This window comes from Ipomoea triloba, chromosome 13, assembly GCF_003576645.1.
Source record: "Ipomoea triloba cultivar NCNSP0323 chromosome 13, ASM357664v1".
Classification (NCBI taxonomy): domain Eukaryota; kingdom Viridiplantae; phylum Streptophyta; class Magnoliopsida; order Solanales; family Convolvulaceae; genus Ipomoea; species Ipomoea triloba.
In genome coordinates, this window is record NC_044928.1 from 27,664,271 (window position 1) to 27,673,800 (window position 9,530).

The 9,530-nt window shown below is 36.2% G+C and overlaps 2 protein-coding genes across 2 annotated transcripts; both read left to right on the top strand.

Annotated features, from left to right (window-relative positions):
• The first annotated feature begins 3,866 nt into the window (after nucleotides 1–3,866).
• Nucleotides 3,867–5,952, top strand: LOC116001578 (dihydrolipoyl dehydrogenase 1, mitochondrial-like). Its single transcript, XM_031241463.1, has 2 exons — nucleotides 3,867–4,220; nucleotides 4,555–5,952. The coding sequence occupies exons 1-2, from the start codon at nucleotides 3,966–3,968 to the stop codon at nucleotides 5,740–5,742; spliced, it is 1,443 nt and encodes a 480-aa protein (XP_031097323.1). The 5' UTR covers nucleotides 3,867–3,965; the 3' UTR covers nucleotides 5,743–5,952.
• Nucleotides 5,953–8,384: 2,432 nt separating this feature from the next.
• LOC116002058 (leghemoglobin reductase-like) lies at nucleotides 8,385–9,524 on the top strand (the record flags this gene model as incomplete). Its single annotated transcript, XM_031242066.1, has 2 exons — nucleotides 8,385–8,667; nucleotides 9,171–9,524. Coding segments are annotated over exons 1-2 (606 nt in total), but the record flags the coding sequence as incomplete, so codon positions are not given.
• Nucleotides 9,525–9,530: the final 6 nt, after the last annotated feature.

Below are 9,530 nucleotides of genomic sequence, written 5' to 3' on the forward strand. Positions count from 1 at the left end.
AAATAATATTATTAGTTTATATTTTTATATTTTAAATAAAATAATAAAAATATATAATTATATATTTCTACTCATTTTCCGGAAAATGAACCAAACACCCAAAGACATTTTTCTGGAATACATCCATCCAAACACGGAAAATGAACTCATTTCCGGAAAATAACTCATTTTCCGGAAAATAATCATTTTCCAGAAAACATTTTTCAGAAGTCATTTTTCTGCTTTCCAAACGCACCCATAGTTATATACACATTTGTACTTTAATTAATTTATCATATTTGCTAACATACCTATAATTATTTCAATGAAATATTTGATACATAAATCAAATTTCAAACTTTTATATAATTACATTCAATATTTGTACCATAATCAAGTATCATATAAATTACATATACAATACTATTTAGATTTAGATTTTGTTTAAGTATCGCAAGATACACAAATATAATACATTTAACTATCATTCCATCAATACTTTATTGGCTAAAGTGTCATTCCGCACCATGAACTGTATTGGATTATTCATGCCGCACCTTGAACTTTCATAACGTCCATTTCGATACACAAACCATTAATTTTTTTTTCATCTAGCATTTTTCACAGGTTACCAAGTTACTATGATGACATGGCATAGGTAATTAGCTTATGTGAATCTTCTTTTTAAGTCAACACAAAATTTGTAAGTAAACCCCAAAAATCAACGCCAGACGCTGCCCCCCCTGTGCCTTCACCCGGATCAGTGCTCACTAGACCAATCACCACAGCCCTTCCACAATCCACTGCTCCTCCCCTCGCTTGCGGCAGCGTGCGCCGAGCTCGCCGACGACCTGCCTAGGGGTGACCGTGGTTCATTCCGGTTTGGAACCGCCGGTTCACGGTTCCAAGGTTACACAAACCAGAACCGGAACCTTATATAAAGGTTCCGGTTCCGGTTCAATCAGAATTTTTTTAGTATATTAATTATATATAATATGTTTTGTTATTATAAAACATATTATAAATTTTTTTAATTATTATTTTTGCTACTGCCTACTGGCAGTAGCTAAATATATTTTTTTTTTAATATATATATTTAGCTACTGCCAGTAGCTAAATGCCTAAATATAAGAATTATTATTATTATTATTTTACGGTTCGAGTACGGGTTGTTGGGCTGGAAAAGGTTTAGAAGAAAACAAAAAAAATTAAAAAAATAAATAAATAAAAAATCCAAGTCAGTACAAGCCATCCTTCCTCAGTCGGCAGACTGGTTTCCGCTAAAAACTTTGCTCTAGTTTCCGGCGGAAACTGGGCAGCGATCCACCGTCCCTTTTTTTTTAATTATATTTTAAATTAATTTATTTATTTATTTAAAATAAATATTATTAGTTTATATATTTTTATATTTTAAATAAAATAATAAAAATATATAATTATATATTTCTACTCATTTTCCGGAAAATGAACCAAACACCCAAAGACATTTTTCTGGAATACATCCATCCAAACACGGAAAATGAACTCATTTTCCGGAAAATAACTCATTTTCCGGAAAATAACTCATTTTCCAGAAAACATTTTTCAGAAGTCATTTTTCTGCTTTCCAAACGCACCCATAGTTATATACACATTTGTACTTTAATTAATTTATCATATTTGCTAACATACCTATAATTATTTCAATGAAATATTTGATACATAAATCAAATTTCAAACTTTTATATAATTACATTCAATATTTGTACCATAATCAAGTATCATATAAATTACATATACAATACTATTTAGATTTAGATTTTGTTTAAGTATCGCAAGATACACAAATATAATACATTTAACTATCATTCCATCAATACTTTATTGGCTAAAGTGTCATTCCGCACCATGAACTGTATTGGATTATTCATGCCGCACCTTGAACTTTCATAACGTCCATTTCGATACACAAACCATTAATTTTTTTTTCATCTAGCATTTTTCACAGGTTACCAAGTTACTATGATGACATGGCATAGGTAATTAGCTTATGTGAATCTTCTTTTTAAGTCAACACAAAATTTGTAAGTAAACCCCAAAAATCAACGCCAGACGCTGCCCCTCCCCTGTGCCTTCACCCGGATCAGTGCTCACTAGACCAAATCACCACAGCCCTTCCACAATCCACTGCTCCTCCCCTCGCTTGCGGCAGCGTGCGCCGAGCTCGCCGACGACCTGCCTAGGGGTGACCGTGGTTCATTCCGGTTTGGAACCGCCGGTTCACGGTTCCAAGGTTACACAAACCAGAACCGGAACCTTATATAAAGGTTCCGGTTCCGGTTCAATCAGAATTTTTTTAGTATATATAATTATATATAATATGTTTTGTTATTATAAAAACATATTATAAATTTTTTTAATTATTATTTTTGCTACTGCCTACTGGCAGTAGCTAAATATAATTTTTTTTTTAATATATATATTTAGCTACTGCCAGTAGCTAAATGCCTAAATATAAGAATTATTATTATTATTATTTTACGGTTCGAGTACGGGTTGTTGGGCTGGAAAAGGTTTAGAAGAAAACAAAAAAAATTAAAAAAAAATAAATAAATAAAAAATTCCAAGTCAGTATAGATTATCTATAACTTGTAGGTAACCTGTAAAAATTGCTAGATGAAAAAAAATTAATAGTTTGTGTATCGAAATGGACGTTATGAAAGTTTAAGGTGTGGCCTGAATAACCAATATAGTGCATGGTGTGGGGTGACACTTTAGCCTACTTTATTTATTTGGGTTTGAATTTATTTATTTAAATTTATTTTATTATGTTTTTGTATTTACAAAATTGAAAATAAATGAATTTTTTAGTGTATTACAGCATAAAAAATAAATAATTTTATTTTACAATTCTACTTTAATATAAAAACATAATACCTTATTAAAATGCAAATTAAAAATTGTTTGTGGTTTTTAGTATGTCATAACTTTATTCATAGCTTCACGGCCTCATCTGAGCGTCACGGCCGACGCCGAGGGGTTCAGCCGAGGCCTCGGCCGTGACGCTCAGTCGAGGCCGACCTTGACCGAGTCAAGGTCAGCCCGTGGCCGAGGATTGACCTCGACCACGTGCGGTTAGCCCGTGGCCGAGGGCTGGCCCCGGCCACGCGGCTAACCCCGGGTCCATGTGCCCGCTCCGGTTCCAGTCAGCCCCGTCCGTGCTCCGCATCCGGTCCTAATTATTCCATCATCAGTCCCCCAATCTCTAAGTTGCGAGACTTCGACAACGAAAGAGAGTAAACACGAACTCTTTATAGGCTCCAGCGTCAGGTTGAGTCAGAGTCCGTCTCTGTCAGAGTTTCCATTGCGTTTGGAGACTTACCCGCGGGTAAAATCTTATCTCTGAAATTATCCTTATCTGTCCAAGAGTCCAACCCCTACACAACCCTTATAACAATGCTATAAATACTACCAAACTATCCCATCATTTTCACCATCACATCATCTTTTTTATCCCAAGATTTTGAATTTTGAATTTTCTCCCATTCTCCTCCTTTCACCCTCTATATAAACGCTATGTGGACCATGATCCACTGTATAACATCATCAATATATTAGTATTTGCCTTCCTTCAAAAATTTATTTTTAATTATAATAAAAAATTGAGAGCTTGACGAAGGTCCAAGAAAGTCAAACGGCACCTTATACAAAAGGAAAATTGTAGATGTGTTCGAATGGCAAATAATTAACTTAAATCAAAGTTGCAATAAGTGGGCCGGACTGATGGTCCAAATTAGCCATATCAGCCGTGGGCTGGCTGTTTTTGAGGCCCAACTTCTGGTAAGAAAAGAGGGAATGTCACACCGTTGAGAGTTTGTTTGTTTGTTTGTGAATTGTGATTAGTGGGGGTATATCCACGTACGTACTGTCCTCTCTTTTCTTCCCTCCCGCGTTACAGTTTACACAGCTAGCTCTCAGCAACCGCTCGTCGTCTCTGCTCTCTGTCAATGGCAATGGCTAGACGGACCCTGCTCTCGTCGAAGAATCTCTACTACAACAGCTCCAAGTACTACTCCTTCTCCTTGAACAGAGGATTCGCGTCGGGATCTGATGAGGAGAACGACGTCGTTGTCATCGGCGGTGGCCCCGCAGGCTATGTCGCCGCCATCAAGGCGGCTCAGCTGGGCCTCAAGACCACCTGCATCGACAAGCGCGGAACCCTAGGTGGAACCTCCGTTAACGTTGGTTCTATTCCTTCTAAGGTAGTGCCCGTGTCTCTCTCTCTCCTTTTAATATTCAATTTTCATGTTTTCCTTACCATTTTTTCTTAAGTTTTAATTAAGTTTCTTAGATCTAGTGGGAAATGATACAACTCTGCTCCTGGAATTGCACTAGCTGTTTGTTTTTTTTTTTCAATGTTTATGTGTTCTCATATGCCTTGAAACTCCAGAACCCAACTCACCTATTGTATTAAATTATAGTGTAAAGATCAGGGTTCACATTACTTAATTTCTTATCTAGTCTTATTAGAATATATTTGTTTTCTGCTTTTTATTCTCTTAATTCTGTGGCCTAATGCTCTTCTGTTGTACTTAGGCATTACTTCACTCCTCACACATGTACCATGAAGCTACACACTCATTTGCCAACCATGGTCTGGAGTTTTCTTCTGTTGAGGTTGATTTACCTACCATGATGGCCCAAAAAGATAGAGCTGTGTCTGACTTAACAAAAGGTATTGAGGGTCTATTCAAAAAGAACAAAGTGAACTACGTCAAGGGATATGGTAAGTTCCTCTCACCTTCAGAAATTAAGGTGGACACTATTGATGGAGGTGAAACTGTTGTCAAAGGGAAAAATATTATAATTGCCACTGGTTCTGATGTCAAAGGTCTTCCTGGGATAACCATTGATGAGGACAAAATTGTATCATCTACTGGCGCTTTAGCATTAAAGAAAATTCCTAAGAAGCTAGTGGTCATTGGAGCTGGGGGGTATATTGGACTTGAAATCGGCTGTATCTGGGGCCGACTTGGCTCAGAGGTCACTGTTGTTGAATTTGCACCTCAAATTGTTCCTAGCATGGATGGTGAAGTTCGCAGACAATTTCAGCGCACCCTCGAGAAGCAGAAGATGAAATTTATGCTTAAGACTAAGGTGGTCTCAGTTGACAGTTCAGGTGATGGTGTTAAGCTGACACTTGAACCGGCAGCTGGTGGTGATCAGACTGTTCTTGAAGCTGATGTGGTCCTTGTTTCTGCTGGTAGAACTCCATTTACTGCAGGGCTTCAATTGGACAAAATAGGAGTTGAAACTGACAAGGTTGGCAGAATCTTAGTTAATGAAAGCTTTGCCACTACTGTACCTGGGGTCTATGCAATTGGTGATGTTATTCCAGGGCCTATGTTGGCTAACAAGGCAATGGGTGATGGTGTCGCATGCGTGGAATTCATTGCAGGCAAGGAAGTCCAGCTGGACTATGATATGGTTCCCTGGGTTGTCTTCACACACCCTGAGGTGGCCTCAGTAGGAAAAACCGAGGAACAAGTGAAGGCACTTGGAGTCAGTTATAGTGTTCGGAAGTCCCCTTTGGTTACAAATCTCAGCAGGGCCAAGGCAATTTATTACGCTGAGGGGTTACTCAAGATCCTCGCTGAGAAGGAAACCGACAAAATATTGGGTGTCCACATCATGGCACCAAATGCAGGAGACCTCATCCACGAGGCCTTGAAGGCATTGCAGCTTGGAACATCCGGCGAGGACCTCGCTCGTGCATGGTTTTGACCATCCAATAGTCAGCGATTAAAGAAGCTGACATGGTCACTTTTGAAAAGAATTCACATTTAGAAGGTTGATGATATTTTGTCATGGGGGTTTTGAAATGACATTTAGCACACTTTTTGCAGGTGGTTGAACACTACTTTTTTTTGGGATTAAAAGTACTCTCTGTTAATATGAGTTGGTTTACAATTTTATGGTGATTTTTCTTTTTCATCCAATTTTGAATAATCTTTTTTCCATGCATGGGGAGTATTTATATATGCTAGTATATATAATACTAATAATTCTTTTTAGTACAGTTTAAAATTACTTAGACCATGGATCACACATGGCCTTGTTTGGTAACATAGTTAGCTTATCAGCTAATTTTGACTTATTTGATTACTATTAGCTGTTTGACTTAGTTAAACCGTAAATATAAGTGTTTGATTAATTAGCTTTATGCAGCAATTTATTGTTCCAAAATGTTAAAATTCAAAAAAAAGTTCAAAGTATTTTTTTTTTCATTCAACTTTTTGATAAAGTCATTTTTGCATGTAAGCAGCTATCAACTAACAATAAATTTACCAAATATCTTTCAACAATTAGCTAATGCGATCAACTAGTCAAACCCACTGATCCAATCAGCTAATAGCTACCAACTAACAGCTATTTACCAAACTTCTCCTAAGTTTTTTTAGTGTGATTTACTTCTTCTGTACTATTTGTCGGTGTTTTTATGACCATTAATTAATTTAATTTGAATGATGATCACTATCCGTAGGTATACACAGGATAAATCTTTTTTTTTTTTTGGTGATGACCCTAACTGACCAACTAGTTTAAGTTGCTAGGTCACTTGTAGTCAGTACTAGAGGGTATTATGCACTGAGTAAACTCTATCAGATCACAATGAGATAAATTAGTTTATGTTGCAACATAACTAATGGAGTGATCGGGTTAAACTAAAATGAACCATAAACACTCTCACCAAGAGTCGAATTTATAACTTTGTGGTTATTGAATCAAAACTATCTGAATTTGTTTATATAGGGGTGATTGCGAAGAAACTTTCTGAAAGATGGGGTGAGATCTGAGCCGTTGATCAAATCTAGATTAATAGCTCAAATCAATGAATTTTTTTTTTTTTTAAACACGGTTCCTGTCAACATGCATGCATTGTTTCAAACTGATGCATCTTAAGATATACAACTACACGTCTTAAGGAGTTTCATTGTAGGGAATAACACATATATAGTAGGGCTTAGATTGTAGAAAATGACACATGGATAGGAGTTTCATCAGTGTGGTAATGTAGTCACGGTCATCTGGTAAGCTCCTTGTTTGCATAATATTATTAAATATGGTAATATAATTCCTATTCGTACTATAATTGTACATTAAAATATATTTTTTCATACTTTTCTATTCGTAATACAATTTCATATTAAAATTACTAATCGTAATATAACAAAGTTCTTATCCCCCGGATGACTTTCACTCCTTTTGATATGAGATTTGCCCTTCAAATTTCAGCGTTAACAATTCACATTGATGCTCGCGTATGCTATGATTATCATCAAAAGCCAAGACCAAACACTAACTCATCATGTTGGGCAAACTGGTGTTTAATTACGGTCAATTGTACGTGACTTTTTTTCCAAGTCACACATCCTGATGGCTTGAAGGTGTTAGCGCTAGACGAGGATAGACAAGATTATGTTAATCCTGATGGCTATTAATTCAACATTTATTTGGTAAAATTAATGCAAGGATAACATCACAAAACATAATCGATCCAAAACCGTCTTTTCAATTGCACAATATAATATTTGATGTTATAATTTATATAATTATATACGAATCCAAATATTCTCAAAATATTATAGCATATCCATTTCGTGCATCGCACGGGTGTGAACACTAGTGTATCTAAATTCAAGTTATGTATTAGATTTTTAATTAATTTTAGACGAAAAAAAATTCAATCAACCAATTTCCAAAGAGGCAAACACTGACTTTTTCAAATTCAACCTATTGATACTTACCAATTAAGCCCATTCATCAATTACCAATAATTATTTTACCCCTTGAATAGATCCTCATCGATCCTCTTTACTCATTATTCTTTTATCTTCTTTTCGTATTGCCATATTTGAGTTGAAGTGTTTAGGTACTGTATTTTCCAACAACATAAGCTTCACCATACATACACAAATATGGCCAATTAACCAACAATGTCTATATCGCAAATAGAATATCTATTAACACAAATTATTATGTCGATTCGGGTCCACCTTACAAGGTGAATATGGATTTTGAATGTTTATAATTAACATACTAAATGCTCACAATTTGTATACTGCAAACACAAAATGTGAATGTTCATAAATTACCTTTTAAAAAATTCACAATTTGTATACTACAAACACATAATGTTAACATATAAAATTTATGTGTTTTAACTTAAAGACACAATTTCATTACTAAAAATACAGAATTTATGCAAATGGACTTGGTCAATGGTATAAGGGATCAAATATTAATCATAATAGGACTCGTACTACTCTAGTCTTCCCGCGCCATACCACCCTTGTATGTTTATATATACATAGCCTTGTCCCTTGTATGTTTATTTATATATACAAGGGTTTATATAATATATATAAACAAGCACCAAGTACTACGCTTTTTCTGATGGCGATGGCGAGTATTGCTAGACGGTCGAGGAATCTCTACTACAACAGCTCCAAGTACTACGCTTTCTCCTTGAGCAGAGGATTCGCGTCGGGATCTGATGAGGAGAACGACGTCGTTGTTATCGGCGGTGGCCCCGGCGGCTATGTCGCTGCCATCAAGGCGGCTCACTTCGGCCTCAAGACCACCTGTATCGAGAAGCGCGGAACCCTCGGCGGCACCTGCCTTAACGTCGGTTGTATTCCTTCTAAGGTACTGCTGCACTCTCACTCTTCTATCTATATCTATCTCTACTATATGGTTGTAGTGCTAAAATCTAAAACCATCCAACTGCTTCTGGAATTGCAATAGCAACATTTTTGTACAATAGAATTGAACTAGTTGTATTTGCTATTTGAACATTCCCACTGTCAATCTCAAATATGATCTTCTCTCATTGTTGTTGAATTATAAAATTATATACATTAACAAGATCCATGGCGGCTGTCGTTTTTTCGTGTAAATTTCTTTTTTTCCCAGTTTTTTCTCCATTCCTGCTGTAGAAATATGTAGGTTGCTGCTGCGCACTAACATGGTGCAGTCTATGCCTTGTCCTTTTTGAAACTCCAGAACCCAACTCACCTATTGTATTAAATTATAGTGTAAAGATCAGGGTTCACATTACTTAATTTCTTATCTAGTCTTATTAGAATATATTTGTTTTCTGCTTTTTATTCTCTTAATTCTGTGGCCTAATGCTCTTCTGTTGTACTCAGGCATTACTGCACTCCTCACACATGTACCATGAAGCCACACGCTCATTTGCCAAACATGGTGTGAAGTGTTCTTCTGTTGAGCTTGATTTACCTGCCATGATGGCCCAAAAAGATGAAGCTGTGTCTGACTTAACAAAAGGTATTGAGGGTCTATTCAAAAAGAACAAAGTGAACTATGTCAAGGGATATGGTAAGTTCCTCTCACCTTCAGAAATTAAGGTGGACACTATTGATGGAGGTGAAACTGTTGTCAAAGGGAAAAATATTATAATTGCCACTGGTTCTGATGTCAAAGGTCTTCCTGGGATAACCATTGATGAGGAAAGAATTGTATCATCTACTGGCGCTTTAGCATTAAAG

Coding starts and splice junctions, on each gene's coding strand:
- LOC116001578 (XM_031241463.1), top strand. CDS start 3,966: ATGGCAATGGCTAGACGGACCCTGCTCTCGTCGAAGAATCTCTACTAC. Junction 4,221..4,554: donor TTGGTTCTATTCCTTCTAAG/GTAGTGCCCGTG, acceptor TGTTGTACTTAG/GCATTACTTCACTCCTCACA.